General features: G+C 35.8%; 1 protein-coding gene across 1 annotated transcript in view; it reads left to right on the top strand.

Moving 5' to 3' along the window:
* The window catches only part of sema5a (sema domain, seven thrombospondin repeats (type 1 and type 1-like), transmembrane domain (TM) and short cytoplasmic domain, (semaphorin) 5A), a 202873-nt gene that overhangs the window by 172971 nt on the left and 12066 nt on the right, over positions 1–17836 (top strand). The window contains 2 exon segments of the mRNA XM_051098227.1: positions 11586–11756; positions 17072–17227. Of these exon segments, the coding sequence (XP_050954184.1) occupies positions 11586–11756; positions 17072–17227 (327 nt within the window).

Raw genomic sequence — 17836 nt, 5'->3', positions numbered from 1 at the left:
TCATTCTAATATGCTGATTTTTGTGGATACTGATTTTTTTTCAAGATTATTTGATGAATAAAGTTCATTATGAACAGCACTTATACGAAAAATAAATATTTTAAGATTTTAAAATCTTTACTGACACATTTGATCAATTAAATGCATCCTTTCTAAATAAAAGTGTTCATTTTTTTTTTAAATCTTTTGAACAGTAGTATATTTTTGTCACCTACACAGACTTATTCAATTACCCAAAAGTAAATTTAAAAAGATATCTACCCAAAAATGAAAATTATCCCATGATTTACTCACCCTCAACCCCTCCTAGTTGTATATGACTTTCTTCTTTCAGACAAATACAATCGGAGTTATATTAAAAAATGTCTTGGCTCTTTCAAGTTTTATAATGGCATCCATCATAAAAAGTATTCTACACACAGTGTTGCCAAGTCTGTGATGGAATTGGGCTACTTTAACACTGTTGTTGCAGATTGTATTTGATGTCCGTGGTTTGAAGCGACCCCAATAACGTCATATTTTGCCCCCTGAAATACGAATTTACCATGGGAACCCCGACAAAAAAAAAACATGTATTTTATCCCCCGAAACGAGATTTTTGACCAGGGACCCCCCTCGAAATGCGACTGGGCTAGTTTTCGGCGAGTTTTCAGCTAGTTTTGAGAAGAAATTTGGCGGGTTTGTTGTGAAAACTTGCAACCCTGTCTACATGGCTCTGAAAGGGAAAAAAAGGCCTTCTGACGTAAAGCAATTAATTTTTTTTAATCCATATTCATATTTAAAACTTCATAAATCGTAATCTCGTACGTGCATTCACGAGAGATTGGCCTTTCAGCAGATGCCGTAGGACGTAGGCGTAGCGTAAGCTCCGGTGAGAATTTGCTGGTCTCTCAAGAACCAAGTTTTGTTTACAGCAAAGGAAAACCTCTTGGCTTATATCAAAATCCTCTGGCGCATTTTTCTTTACAAACCCTCATTTTGTACTTCCGATTTGTGACCGGTGTTTTGCTTTGCTTTCGACGTTTTTCACTTTACACAAACGCATCAATTCACTTCAGAAGGCCTTTATTAACCCCACAAAAAGTACTCCACACTGCTCTATGATGGATAGATGCACTTTATTGGACTCTCAACACCCATTAACTGCTATAATAAAGCTTAGAGGACACAGAACATTTTTTTTAATATAGCTACGATTGTATTCGTCTGAAAGAAGAAAGTCATGTACACCTAGGATGGCTTGAGGGTGAGTAAATCATGTAGTTTCATTTTTGGGTGAACTCTTTAATGATATATCATATATTTAAATTGATAGTTATACATTTTCTTTAAATGTTAAATTAAGTTCTCAAATTAGAAATGGGAAAGAAATGTGCTGTTTGTTTGTGTATAAGTAAAAAAATTAGTTCACCCAGAAATGAAAATTAGCCCATTATTTACTCACCCTCCAGACATCCTAGGTGTATACGTCTTTCTTCTTTCTAATCGGAGTTATATTAAAAATGATGACGAGTGTTTTTTCATCAGTCCGAAACAAGTGAAATAAAGTGCATCCATCCATAATAAAAAAGTGCCTCACACGGCTCCATATTTGAAACATAATAATCACTTTAATCTAGCTTGATGACGTAGGACGTCGCAAGGTGAGAAGTGCTGGAGAAACCAAAACAAAACAGCGGTCACGAATTAGAAGTACAAAACAAGGATTTGTAAATAAAAATGTCAGAGCATTTCGACATAAACTAAGAGGGGACTGGTTTTCTTTTGCTAAAGGAAACTTTGCTTCCTTTGCTTCTGTAAACAAAGTTCTGTGTACAACAGTTTGCGCAAGCTAGATTTAAGTGATTTTTACGTTTTAAATATGGATATTTTCTCACAAAAATGCAGCGATTCACTACAGGAGGCCTTTGTTCACTTCCCGGAGCCATGTGAGGCACTTCTTATTATAATTGGATGCACTTTATTGCATTTTTTGGACTATTGAAAAGAAACACCTGCCAATTTCCATTATAGAGCTTTGGATTTTTAATATAACTCCAATAGCATTTGTCTGAAAGAAGGAAGTCATATACACCTAGGACGACTGGAGAGTGAGTAAATAATGGACTAATTTTAATTTTTGGGTGAACTAACTAGCTTACTTATGAAAAGAGGTTAACATATCCTCCAGTCAAACACCAACACTCAGTTTACTTTGAAAACACTTGTACAGCCCAAATATAATACAGACTTTTCCATTCTCTCTTCAAATGTTTATATGTTTCATGGAGACAATCATAAATACTGTCCTTTTTCAGTCCATTACTGTTGTGTAGGACATAAAGAAGGATTCCAGACATCAACAAGTGATAAAAGAAATCCACAACCCGTTTTTGCATGCGTATTTGTACGCACAGAAGACAGTCTCTCTGTTAAGGTGCGAGGACCTTAATTTGCCATTGGAAATGGAGAGAAATCTCTGTGGCATCGTTGTGTGTAATCACATTTCAAGCTAATTACGCCGACAGCGACGGGAAAGCAGGATTCAGTCATTAAAAGGCTTGTGACAATGGTGTACACCCTATCTAAAGTTGAAGGAGGGGAAAAATCTCTCTAATTAAATGAGCACTCATCGTTATGGGCGCTGGAAATATGCTATCTAAATGGAAATGTGCTACTTGGGTATTTTATGATACCTAACGGTGAACAAGACACAATCAGGCAACGTGGTATTTGTTTTGCAGTCGTAATTAATCAATAGCCTGTTTTTGGAGATGAATGTCGCCCGAAACCATCAAAGCGGGGCGTACTGTAGTTTATAGCTCTCATGATATGCTGGAAAGCTAATTGCTCCTCAGTCTTAATTTTACAGCAGCTGTTTTCTAACAGGAAATCACATATTTCCTGTAAAGTGACACTAGCAAGACCAGCGGGACTGCTTCATTAACAAAGACCTCCAGAGGTTTTAAGACCTGATTAGACTTATTGATGTTTTTCTCTGCAGGAGTAATTGCCAACAGATCAGGAATCGCAGCGAAAATTTTATAAAAGCGGCGGATGACAAATTGTACAGCAAACTGTGTCAGTAACTGTGCTCTGCACTTCACTAAGTTAATTCAGTCCTTGTCTACTTCCAATGAAACGTCTTAGTAGCGCTTAGATTCAATAGCCCCTTTGTACAGACGATGACAGAATAATACAGATGACTTTCATCAAGTGTATCCCAGCAGGAAGCTTGGAAAAGAACACATCAAATTGCTCTACACCTCCATAATCGTCTCTGAACCGGAGCTTGTCTGTGACCAATATTCTCACTGTGTCTTTTATTGGTTCCTTCTTGCAGAGCTAAATCTTTATACGTTCAAAGTCAGACCTTTGAAATGCATTATTTTGTTTCGAGAGAGGCACGCGGAGGTCTCGCCGTTGCTGTTGTAGAGGCTCTGAAACGAATGAATCTTTTCTTGTTGCAGGCCACGAGGGTGAAATGAGATGATCAGTCACGCCGGGGCAGACAAGAGCTGATTTGTCATTTTTCGCACAGTCGCAAACAGATGATAAAACGCAATGTTTGGTTTAGTTATGTCTTTTATATAAAGATGTCACCTTTTCTGTGTTTTCTCAAACAATGTGAGATACAGTCAGCAGGACGTATAGTTATAAAACCTTTACTAGCAACAATCCTGAGGCGAATGCGGTTGTAAACGATCCCAGCCAAGGAAGAAGGGTCTTATCTAGCCAAACGATTGGTTATTTTCATTAAAAAAATAGAATTGAAATACTTTTATTCTCAAACGTTCATCTTGCCTTGCTCTCATTGAACTCTGTGTATTCTTAGGGTATGTTGAAAAATTCCAATCATATTTTCTCCCTCAACTTCAAAAATCATTTAAAAAACATCCTACATCGCTGCGGAAGTACCGACCCAGTCTTTGCAAAGTGAACATGCAAAGAATATCAAACACCCTTAACAAAAAAGGTAAAACGGCAATATAGGACGATTTCAAAGTTGAGGGTGAACATGAGGTGGGAGTTTTTCGACATACCCTAACTGTCATGAACCGGAAAAATACTATGTTCAGGCAGAGTAAGACAAGACGCACGTTTGACATTGAAAAGTATATAAATTAGATATAAACTAGATAAGACCCTTTTTTCTCATCTGGGATCGTTCACAACCGCATTTGGGATCGTTTGAAGCCGCATTTAAACTGCATTTTAGAAGTTCAAAATCGGGGCACCATAGCAGTCCATTATATGGAGAAAAACGCTGAAATGTTTTCCTCAAAAAACATAATTTCTTGGATGACATGGGGGTGAGTAATAAAGGTCATTATATGTAAATCTTTGTTTAGGAAGTGGACTTTAAAGGCAACAGACAGAGAAAAGTAAATTTAAGCTTTCCAAAACAAAATTGGGCATTAGTTTTAGGGGTAATGCATTGCAAGAGTTACGTAATCAGATTACTTTTTAAGTAACTCATAAAGTAATGCCTTACTTTTTAATTTACAAGATAATATTGTTGTTACTTTTTCAAATAAGTAACGGCAGTTACATTTGTTTACATTGGGGAGTGCTTTGGGTTCGGGCTAAAATATCTAGCTCGGACCCCTCTCCCCGGGCAGGGGCAGTGCCACGGGCTCGGGAATGATTACCGAGCTTGGAGCCCTCTCCCGGACAGCACACCAAATACGCATAACCTTTACTCAGTTTATTATATGCAAGTGTGAACTGGTGAATTAAATGTTAAATAACATAATGCTAAAAAAATCTCTTTTTTTTTAACCACTGTCTCTGCTGCTGACCTTTAATGATCCAATTCAATTATACTAATAAACAAATGTTACTTTAGATAAACATGACTGTTTTTTTCTTCTGCATTCTTTTCTTCATGCAATCCAGAAAGCCAGCACAACTGAAAGGTTTAGGCAAAGACTTGACTTTACAGACATATTTACATTTCCTTAAGCCTGAGGCTTATTCATTTCACTTTTGGTGTGAAAGAGCATTAACATTTGCCAGAAAATATAACTTTTTATATTAAAAACAAACAAGCAAGCCTACTCAGATGAGAAAAAGTAAAGCAAAAGTAATGGAATGGAATTAGTTACAGTTTTAGGGAGTAACGTAATATTGTAATGCATTATATTTAAAAGTAACTTTCCCCAACACTGCTGCTAGAATGAAATACTCAAAAAAATTGGTATAGGATTTATTTTAAAGTAACTATCTCACAGAAATTGATAGTAAATTTCACGAATAATTACAAAGAAATAGTAACATGTGACCCTGGACCACAAAATCAGTCTTAAGTAGCACAGGTATATTTGTAGCAATAGACAGCATTGTATGGGTCAGAATGATTGATTTTTCTTTTATGCCAAAAATCATTAGGATATTAAGTAAAAATCATGTTCCATGAAGATATTTTGTAAATGTCCTACCGTGAATATATCAAAATTTAATTTTTGATTAATAATATGCATTGCTAAGAACTTTTTTTTTTTTGCACCCTCAGATTCCAGATTTTCAGACAGTCCTCACAAATCATACATCAATGGAAAGCTTATTTATTCAGCTTTCGGATAATGTATAAATCTCAGTTTCAAAAAATTGACCTCTACGACTCGTTTTGTGGTCAAGGGTCACAAATAGAAATGTATTGAATTAAATATTTTTTTTTTTAAGTAGAAGAAAAAAAGTCTGAAATGGTAATGTACTTTTTGTTGCATTTACAACTGAAACTGAATTTTCTTTTCATTGTATAATAAATATACCTATGTTGCAGGGCTGTCACAATATCAGATTTTCACCACTCAGTTATCACAGCTAAAAGAATTCATGATAATAGTATTATATCAAAATCTATAGAAATTTTAGGGGGTTTCAGTCAAATTTATCTTTAATATTATTTTGTTTTTTGGCAATGAATCGCACTCAAAATTGGAGTATAGGGAGGCGACGAGAGAGTTTATAACTGTATATAAATAAAGCGATCATATCTCTTAAACCGTTCATTGATATGGATTATTTTTACAATGCCTTTACGACCTGATTGGATTTTCTACACTCAAAAAAATGCTGGGTTTAAAAACAACCCAGCATTGGGAAAAATATGGACAAACACAGCTATTACGTGGTTTTGGCCCCTTAATTTTATTTAATTCAACTATTGCTGAAAAATTACTATATTTCTTGCTTAAAATGAACCCAGATATGTGGAAATTAAAGGAGAAGTTGAGTTCCAGAACAAAAATTTAGAGATAATTTACTCAATCCCCTTCTCATCCAAGATGTTAATGTATTTCTTTCTTCAGTCGATAAGAAATTATGTTTCTTGAGGAAAACATTTCAGGAATTATATCCATATAGTGGACTTCAATTGTGCCACCAACACTGTAAAAAACAATTTGTTGAGTCAACTTAAAATAATTTGTAACCTGGCTGCCTTAAAATTTTAAGCTCATTCAACTCAAAAAACGTTTATTCAACTTGAAATGTTAAATTATACTAAGTGACAACTCAGATATGAGTTGAATCAACTTAAAATTTTAAGGCAGCTGGGTTACTTATCCATCTGTTAAGTTTAGCAAAAACAAATATCTAAGTTGTTACGTATTACAACTTAACATTTCAAGTTGACTAAACTTATTTTAGTTGACTGAACTTAAAATTTTAAGGCAGTAGGGTAACAAATTATTTTAAGCTGACACAACAAATTCTGTTTTTTATTTTTTACAGTGAAGTTTGAACTTCCAAAATGCAGTTTAAATGCAGCTTCAAAGGGCTCTAAGCAATCCCAGCAAAGGAAGAAGGGTCATAAATTGTTAATAAAAATTAACCAAATCCTTACAGGTTTGGAATGACACAAGTAAATGATGACAGAATTTTCATTTTGGGGTAAACTAACTCTTTAAGACATTTTAACACAAAATTGGATTAATATTCAAAATTTATCAAATTAAAAAAAGCTTATTTCCAAAATGATAATTGGATGTCATTTGCTGAACTAAATAAGCTATGAGATCATGGCACAAATGCTGTTTTGAAATATTTTCTTTTAAATGTTTGTAGCATACCGGTTACTATTTAGCTTTTTTTTTTTTTTTTAATAGCAGCCTGTGCACTATTCTGTAATCAGTGTGCTAATATTCCATACTAAGCACAGCCACAGTCTACATTATTCACATCAGTGACAATAAGCTCTTACCCCTTTTCCACAAACCTGTCAGACAGCTGATGCTAATGTAAAATGAGACTCAGTATGCTTGTTTTGCTTTAATTAGTGCCAAGACAGTCATAGTGTTTTGTGAGTTGTTCTCTGTTCCCCCAGTTGTCGCGGGTGATGACCCTGAGCTTGGCACTCGCTGAAGAGGGGAGGGAGTGAATTGATGGTTCGTTTAGCCTCATTAATTAGAGCAGGGGTCAGAGTGAGAGCGCGAGGGAGAAGCAGAGCTCCAGAGCAGATTGTGTGAACAGCCTCTCTCCTCATCGACCCCCTGATTCCCAACAGTCTTAGCATCTGGACTTGGCTGGTTTTGACATCAGATGATTTCACTGTAGTGATCGTATCACAGATAACTAGGGTGATGTCATTCATTCGTATTGTGGTAATAGATGAATAAAATATTCTGGATCTGTTTAGATTATATGCATATTAACTTTCTCCCTCAAAATCAACGTTGTAATCAATGTTTTATGATCAAATTACAGTCATAACCCTGCTGAATACTCTGCTGCTAAAATCATCAGATACATGCCCAAAACTTTCTAAAGCTAGTCCAGCTAAAACAAAATTTTTTTTAGCTTTGTGATTGTGTATTTCTTAGTTTTATGTCACTTTTCATCTAGAGATTTTATGTAAATGAGCTGTGTTGTAGTTGGTTAACCTCTTCCAGTATGAAATGAATCCCTAGCAAATTTCTGAATATGATATTACAAATGTGATGCCTTCTGAATGACCTGTTTTTGCAGATCATTTTCAGTAAATGGTTGTGATATGGAAGTATGGGTACATATTAAATGGAACTTTTTTATTTGTAATATTTTTTTTTTTTTTTTTTTCAATAATATGTCCCGTTTAAATTTAATTACACTAAATATGTCCAACCTGAATGACTCCTCTGTGCTGAGCAAGTGTTACAACTGTTGAGAAAAAAAAATCATAAAACACATTTTCCTCTATCGATATAAACTGTTACTCATTTAGAGATGCAGTCACACTCAGAATTATTCAGATATAATTATTCTATTTTCAGTATTTACTGTGAAGAACGAATTCCCAAAATTAATCATGAAACATGCACAGTAGGATCGTTTTGACACCAGGTGATTTAATTGTAATGATCTTATCAGAGGTAACTAGGGTGATGTCATTCATTCATATTGTGGTAATAGATTAATACATTTTCTGGGTCTATTAAAATCCATTTATAATCAGTATTTTAAGATCAAATTCAAAAATAGCCCTGATGGAATAATAATAATACAACAAAACAGCTAAAACCAGCCTAAGATGACTTTCAGGTTGTCTCCCAGCCTGGTCAGTTGAAAACTGTCTAAAACTCTCTAAAGCTAGCCAATAGACCAGCTGAAACCAGCTAAGGCTGGTTTTAACATTTTTCAATAGACATTTTAGTTTTATGTGACTATTTTCTACCCTCTTAATCCTTTTAATAGGCCAGACCTGTTTTGCAGATCATTTTCCATAAATAGTTGTGATATGAAGTATGTGTACATGTTTATTTGCAATATTTTATTTACTTTAAATCTGGTTTCCATGATATTTCCCATAAGAATTGAATGACTAAACATGTTTATCTGAATGACTCTTCTTTGCTAAGCAACAGTGTGAGAAGTGTAGACAACAACAAAAAATAATAATAATCATAAAACACTTTTCCCTCTGTTGAAATAATCTGTTGTTACACAATTAGAGTTACGGTAACACTCAAAATTATTCAGCTATAATTATTCTGTTTTCTCTGTTTACTGTGAAATGACAGATACTGTTTCTAAAATTATTCATGACACAAGCACAGTAGGATTTAGCTTGTTTTGACACCAGATGATTCGTTGTAGTGATCATATTAGAGGTAACTAGGGTGGTGTAGTTTATTTATATTGTAGTACTAGATTGATACAATTCCAGGATCTATTTAAATGAAATGGAGCATATTCACTTTTCCTGCTTAAAGTCCATTTATAATCAGTATTTCATGATCAAATACAGAAATAACCCTGCTGGACTGAATGAATGAATGAATACAGTATGCATACAATATGCATTTAAAGTGGTAAATATAGAAGGAATATGTCAAATTCATTTATATGTGCCAAGCTTCCTGTTACCAGGTGGTGGCGCTATGACTATAACTGGATATTGATATGTAGATGTCTTCAGGTCAGCACTTTTATAAAACATATGAAGTTTAGTGCAGATTGAATATGGTATGTTTGAGTTAGTTCGAAATATGACGTATCCTATTGTCAACAGGTGGTGTTATGATTATAACTCAGTATTGGCCTTTAGATATCTTAGGCCAGGAATTTTACCAAATATTTGAAGTTTGGTGCAGATTGGACATTGCAGGTTTAAGTTGGTGTAAAACAGGTCATTTCCTGGTGCTAGCAAGTGGTGCTATGATTGTAACAGAATATTGTCCTCCAGATGTGTTCAGGCCAGAATTTTTACTGGACATGTGAAGTTTGGAGCAGATTGGACATTGTGTGGCTGAGCTACAACATCTTCTATTCTCATGGTGAAACATCGAACTTAGTCAGGCCAAACTTTTTCAACGAAAACTCAAGATCTTCGCAATTTAACGTCACATAGGGCTTTAGATTACACCGACTAAATTTGGTGTTGATCTGTTAAAATCTCTAGTTAGTTAACATATGACGCCTGAAAGGAAAAAAACGGCACAAAACGTGCCAAGAAAATAAAAAAACAGACTTCCTGTGGGGTTAAAGGGGTCATCGGACACCGACAGAGGCCGCTCCCACGATAGTTGATTGACATGAGCGTCTTATCTCAGGTCAGCTGTAACAGCCAGACCTCCATTATTTCAATTCCGGGGCAGGGATGTAAGTTAGACAAGAATATATCCGACTAAGTGATTTAGGTGTTGTGTTGCTGGATGTAAAAATGAACGTAGTGGTCGTCATTTACTCCCGACATCCGAGCCGCTGAAGATGCAGTGGATTACGATTGTTTGTGAAGGGAATGTGGCTCCTGATCTACATATATCCGTCTATGTTCGCGCAAATCATTCGTGATCCAGCTTCACTTACAGCAGAAGTGAGTACAAGGGTTTTTTCATGAATCTTTGTCATCGCCTTTACTAATAATGTGCTAGTTAGCAAGTTTAGCGGGTAAATGCGGCTAAATGCGGCTAAAGTAAACATGCTCGTCACTCCACAGAGAGAAGAGAGGGGCGGGGCGAGCAGAGCTCATTTGCATTTAAAGGAGCAATCCTCTCAAAACGGGATGATTTTTGCAGAGCTCATTTTGACAAGGTAAAAAGAGTGTTGTTTTACACAACCATTGAGAATTTTTAACCAAAGTATATTATAGACTTTTCATTAAGACCCTAAAGAATCATATCATCTTGTGGAAAGTGGGCATCCGATGACCCCTTTAAGGAAGTCAGAACTGGTGTGTTACATGTGTCTACCGAATTTCATACATGTATCTGAAACACAGCTCGAGGGGCACTTCGGTGAAATTCTATAGGTGGCGCTATCAAGCCATTTTGCCACACCCACTTCTGAAACCTATATCAAATGTAATTTTTCACCAATTTTGGTATGTGTGCAGTTTCATGAGTTTTTGAGCATGTTTAGGCCCTCAAAAATGTGATTCATTTTGGAGAAGAAGCAATTCCAATAGGGTCCGCGCACCATATAATAGGGCGCTCGGGCCCTAAATAGCCTAAGATGATTTGGTTTCAGGTGGTCTTCAAGCCTAGTCAGCTGAAAAGTGTTCAAAACTACTCTAAAACTAGCCAATAGACCAGATAAAGTAGATAGACCAGCTATAATCTGATTTTAACATTTTTTTCAATAGACAGTTTAGTTTTATGTGACTGTTCTCTGCCCTCCTTTGACCTTTTTAACAGTGTTCTTTTAAGAGTAAATGAGCTGTGCTCTGATTGGCTAAAATGAGTCACATCACCACCAAACTGCTGAATGTTCAATAGGTTGTGATATCTATATCATTATAGTTCTGATATTACAAATGTGATGCCTTCTGAATGACCTCTCCTTGCATATCATTTGTGTTATGGGTTTACTGTTCGTATGTGTTGGTATTAAAATGAACTCTTTTATTTGTATCATTTTATTAATGTTAAATCATGTTTTCCATGATATTTCCCATTTAAATTTAATGACACTAAACATGTTTATGTGAATGACTCCTCATTGCTGAGCAACAATGTGAGAAGTGTAGAGAAAAAAAACATAAAACACATTTGCCTATATCAATATTCAGAGTTGCAATCAGACTCAAAATATTTTACTGAAAGAAACGCAAGATGCAAATCCCAAAATTATTCATGACACAAGCGCAATAGTAATTTGAGTGTCTGCTTTTTCTTATCTTTCAGTGGATGGGAGCTGGTCGTGCTGGTCACCTTGGTCTAAATGCTCGGTGACATGCGGAGGAGGCCACTACATGCGCACACGCACCTGTAACAACCCTCCACCTGCCTATGGAGGTGACATCTGCCTGGGTTTGCATACTGAAGAGGCCCTCTGTAACATCCAACCCTGCCCCGGTACTCACACACACTTTATTACGTGCATGAACTCAACCTACGTGAACTCTCACGCACACTCACACCTTGAATCCGACAGGAAATTACATGGCTTTTTTCGGATAGGAAGCCTTTGTCTTGTACCTGCTTTCCTTTCGTCATGTCTCGTGTATAAAGCGGCCCGTGGGGGAATGAAAGCAGAGGAAATCAAAATGTCACACTTCATAGAAAAGCAAATGGTAAAGCCGAGCTTGCGATACGAAGATAATATGCATAAGCCCGCAGCGGGGAGTGCAAGAGAGGAGGGCAAGATAAGGCGATTGATGACGGAGTCAAACCTCGCACATTGATCCACGGAAAGGTGAATGGGAGAAGAGAGCTTGTATTCAAATGTCAGTCCATCCATTAGCCAGAACTGTAGTGAGGTTACGGAGTGACCTTTTATTAGCTGCGTTCAGGTCTATCTGTCACACCATTCATTACACGAGCGCGTGTGTAGATGTACAGTGCAGCCGGGAGACAGAGGACGGGATAAGTGAGGGGAATGCTAATCAGAAGACCCTGTGAGGAACTTCTCCTAAACTGGATTCCAAGCTTTTTATGTTCCCTTGTAGAGTCTAGTTTAAATTAGCTTGGAGGCCAAAGATAATCAGTTCACTCGCACGATAACCACATAACACAATTTCAAGCCTTCCCGGCTGGAAAATAACGGGCTAATCTGAGTCAAGAAGGTCTACTTTCTTTGTTTTAAAGCCCCGATATACTTTAAGCTATTCGAAAAATAAACTGATATGACCGTTTTGTAGAAAATCAGGCCAAAATAGAGTTTGTTTGGAGTTTACTTCTGGAGGTCAAAACAGTTTGCCAAAGTACACTTTACGGAGAAGTTTTCTCTGGCTGGTAAACACCTTCAAACTATGACATGGGTAGATGTGGATCTTTGACATGGAAAACTTCTCCTCTTAAAGGGATAGTTCACCCAAATATGAAAATCATTATAGGAGAACTCCACTTCTAGAACAACAATTTACAAATAATTTACTCACCCCCTTGTCATCCAAGTATTGTCTTCAGTCGTAAAGAAATTATGGTTTTTGAGGAAAGCATTTCAGGATTTTTCTCCATATAATGGACTTCATTGGTGCCCCGATTTTGAACTTCCAAAATGCAGTTTAAATGCGGCTTCAAAGGGCTCTAAACGATCCCAGCCGAGGAAGAAGGGTCTTATCTAGCGAAACAAACGGTCATTTTTTTAAAAAAAAAAAATTTGTATACTAAACACAAAAGCTGATGTAGCACAGGTTCTGGGATGTGTGTCCACGATGCAACGAATTAGTGATGGGTCGTTCTTGAACGATTCGTTCATTTTTAATGAATCTTTAATGTGACGGGAAAAACGAGTCGTCTCGGAGTATGGCGAAAAACTCCATCTTATTTTCTCCTACAACTTCAGAATCGTCCGACATCGTTGTACCTTTTTGTTTGTAAACAGCGTTTGACTTACTTGCACTTCCTTAGTCTTTGCGCGTTCACTTTGTAAACACTGGGTCAGCAGTTCCGCCTACGTTCCATGTGAGCTTTCGACATGATTCAATAGTACGTAGCATTGTGAACGCGCATCCCAGAACCTGTGCTACACAAGCTTTTGTGCTTAAAAAATAAACAAATTTTTATTTTTCGAAAAAAATTACTAATCGTTTCACTAGATAAGACCCTTCTTCCTCGGCTGGGATAGTTTAGAGCGCTTTGAAGCTGCATTTAAACTACATTTTGGAAGTTCAAACTCGGAGCACCAATGAAGTCCATTATATGGAGAAAAATCCTGAAATGTTTTCCTCAGAAACCATAATTTCTTCATGACTGAAGACAGAAAGACATGAACATCTTGGATGACAAGGGGGTGAGTAAATTATTTGTGAATTGTTGTTCTGGAAGTGGAGTTCGATTCTTTTTTTTTTTTTTTTTTTTTTTTTTTTTTTTTAAATGTTCAACTGATTCTCGATTTTGTTGTTGTTGTTGTGATTTTTAACTAGTCAACTTGAAAATGTAACTACAACATGATTTAAGTAACTTTTTCTTTATTAACCCTCTAGTTAAAGAAAACTGTATTCCAAATGCACCACACAGGAAGTTGTCAACATGATGTAAATGTTAAATAAATCACAGAAAAATAAATACAGAAAAGATGCATGAACTACATCTTGTACAAACTTGTCTCATACATATTATATGTTCAGAAATAATACAAGGAAAATGCTTTTAAAAAGTCTCAAAAGACAAGGAAATTAAATTCAAAATGACTGAAGGTATAACACCAGTAGACTATTATTAACTAGAAATGTCCTTTAGAAAGTAGGGCTTTAGGGCTTTTTGTTCATACAATGAAAGTCATTGATAACCAAAACCTTTGTTACCAACAGTCTTCAAAATACATTATTTCATGTTCCACAAAAGAAACGTTTGAAACGCCATGATGGCAGAATTAAAATTTTTTTTGGTGAACTAGCCCCTTAATATTTTTCTTTTTTTTCCTTTTTTTTAAAGAAAAAATAATACTCTAGATAAGAAACTAAATCTGCCAGCAGGTGGTAGTAAATGTCTTTATGAGTCATTTATTTATTCATTCGATTTGTTTAACTGGCTGACTCATTCAGGAATTAATTAAATGGCTTTCTTTATGAACGGGCTTTTAAATCATTGATTCACACGATTTGTTCAAAACGCGGATTCATTCAGAAACTAAACACCGCTGTGTTGCTCTGAGATGCACAACAATTCTGCTATGGCTTCAAAGGTAAAATGCTCTGCTAAATTGAGCAAAAACACATAATATTGTGTTTAAAATATAACACAATATCAACTTCTTTTTTACTAAACTGTTGTATAAAATCACACTTAAGCTCGTGCGATCGATATCGTGTGATATATGGAACAAAACAAAAGTGCAGTCTGTGTGAATGGCACCTAGCGATATGAGCGCATCACACGTGAACGGTTAAACGTACAACAACATGGTTGGATCGTTCTTTTCTTTTTATTGTTATCATTAGTATATTGTCGAAGTGTCTAATTCTAAGGTTTGGTAATATTTCTATTTTGTGGCAAAACATTAAATTCGAATTAATCAATAAAATCTAAAAAAAAATTACCCAGGACTGTATGTTTATTATTGAGAGAAAGGCATGTAGCACTTATTTTTATATTCATCTAATCGGCATTCTCGGAAACACCAGCAGCATTGGGTTGTTCAGTATGCTGCTGCTTATGTGCTTTAAACTTCTTTTCACCCCAAACAATGAAAAAAGAACTTCAATGTGAGTATCTCAGGGCCTTTAGAAGCAATTTCGGGCAATTGTCGGGCTGGGAGACTAGATGCACCATGGGCTGGTTTAAAAGGTCATGAATCCTCCTGTTTCAGAACTGGTTAGTTCTCACAGCAGTTTTGAAAAAATGTTATAAAGTGGGCGTGATGAGCTGCAGTGTGCAGGGCAAAGACGGAAGACTGAGAACACAGTCAGTTTTACTGTGCTCTCATTGAGTTAAAAGCATCAGAGGTTTCCACAAATGCACATTGCTGTTCACCATTGCACACATCAAAATGAACAAATATATTATTCATGGGTTTAGGGCTATCAGTAACGATTATTCTGGTAATCAAGTAATTGGCCGATTATTCTGACAATTGAGTAATCAGATAATTATAATAATTTTTTTGTAGTAATAAAAATAGACCTAAGTAAACAATAGCCTTTAAGATGACCTAAAATAAATACATAATAGCAGTGAGGAAGTAATAATTATTTCAAGTAAAGTATCAGAAGTAAGTAATGATATGGTTTTACTGAACAAAACTGTTAAAATACATTACCTATTATAAACAATAGAGCTAACATACCTTTCAGATTATAAAAAAGGACTGCAGAGGGTGTCAACTAGGGCTGCAGCGATTCCTCAATTCTATTTGAGTTTTTGATTTAAAAACAAAAAATCCTCGATTGCATTTTGCGTTTCGCGTAATCAGCAACATACTGTAAGTGGCGCATTTCACATATTAAACCCATTTAAAAATCATAAAGTATAACGCTATTAAGAATTCACAAGCACTACAATTAATTAAATTAAATATATATGATGTTTAATATATGTATCAGATTTGTAAGGTAAATAATTTATAAACCTACGCAAACATAGGAGAATACATCTTTCTCAATATGCTAACTGTTTATTACTTTTTCAAAATAAAAGTTTAAACCCTCAACCCTTGGTGTCAAGAAATTACAGTGGCTATAGCTTTTCTATCATGCAGAAATGGTCAGATATTAAAGATTAAATAAACATTTGAATTAAATTAAATACATTATGTATTTTAACAGTTTTGTTCAATAAATCCATATGATTTCTTGCTTTTGATACTTTATTTGAACTAATTATTATTCCCTTTTTGCTATTATATATGTATTTTAAGTAATTTTAAAGGCTATTGTTCACTTAGATCTATTTTTATTACTACAAAAAATGTATAATATTCCAATTACTCGATTAATCGTCAGAATAATCGACAGATTACTCAATTATCAAATTAATCGTTAGTGACATCCCTAGTTTCAACAGCCTGAGGATTGTTTTTGAGCAATCTAATCCATGTTTAATATTGACTAAACAACATTCAAATCAAATGTCCGCTTAATCTTTCATTTTTGGCCATTTCTTTATAACAGAAACTGTCATTTCTTTGAATATGTTGATATCAAAACATGTAAACTCAGAGTGAGGGTTTAAACTTTTATTTTGAAATAGTGATAAACAGTTAGCATACTGAGAAAGATATTGATGTAATATCTTGTGTTTGCGTAGGTTTATAAATGATTTACCTTACAAATCTCATGATTTTGCCTTCCGAGATGAACATTATAATAAACCCAAACTCACAGCAATATGCAGAGATGGAGTTCGAGACGATCCACACATGTAAATTAGAAGTGATGACTGAGATGCACGTATGTTACCCACACGCATGTGAATTCACATGAGTATGATGCTTTATTATGATTTTTAAATGCGTTTAATATGTCATTCAGCCTTGGAAAATGCATAATAATGCATTTCATGGATTCTAGTCCATAGAATGTGCCACTTCCGGTATTTTGTCGGATACTCGACATGGGTAAAATGCAATCAAGGATTTTTTAAAATCAAGTACTCAAATTGAATCAAGGAATCGTGACAGCCCTACATGGATTAAGAATTCTGTTTCATGTTGGCTTTATGGAGAAAAGGCCACTGTACATTCTCTCCCTTTTACATAACTGATTTGGGCTTGTTGTTGTCATGTACAGAGAGCTGGTCTGATTGGTCCGAATGGTCCCCCTGTGACTCATCAGGGTCTCAGGTTCGCCTGCGGCACTGTGACGTCCTGTTTCCCACCGGCAACCAGTGCTCAGGCAACAGCAGTGAAACTCGTGCCTGTCTTCCCATCTCCAACTTCATCCCAGGTGGGCACAGAAACCCACACACATATACAGTCAAACACTTGCCATATCGACCCCTGGACAAACAAGGATCTTCCTATATTGACAAGAAGTAATGCGAGACACACCAAACCATTGATTTCTGCAGTGCAGGGATAATTAGCCTCTCATCCTCTGCCCTGTCTAAGTGGCACGATCGAACAAATGCATTACACTGATATGTTTCGTGTAGCATTTGCATTCATACACTCACTTGATACCTGAGATACTTCCGCTGTGAGAGAGAAATCTAACAAGTTTTACAAACTCAAACATGAGGGTGCTAATTGTAGGAAGGAACATGTTGTCTTTGTTAGAGTTAATTCTCTGATGATGAGCTGCAGTGTACACAATCACCTAATTTTAATGTGCTCGTCTTGAAAATGATGAGTTATTATGCTATCTGCCACTTTGTAATAGCCAAACGTATGATCGTCAAGGGAGTTATTACCTCATTTACAGTGCAGCGCAGGGAGTGAATTTTTAAGACCATTCTGTAAATCTTGTGTAAATATTGTCTGGCCTGCAGAGCCCTCGTGTCTTTCACAGAGTAACATTCCATTACAGCTCGTTAGAAAAGTTTTATACCTCATT

This window comes from Labeo rohita, chromosome 24 (assembly GCF_022985175.1).
Source record: "Labeo rohita strain BAU-BD-2019 chromosome 24, IGBB_LRoh.1.0, whole genome shotgun sequence".
In the NCBI taxonomy this organism is placed as follows: Eukaryota; Metazoa; Chordata; class Actinopteri; order Cypriniformes; family Cyprinidae; genus Labeo; species Labeo rohita.
This window is presented reverse-complemented; position numbering and strand designations above follow the sequence as displayed.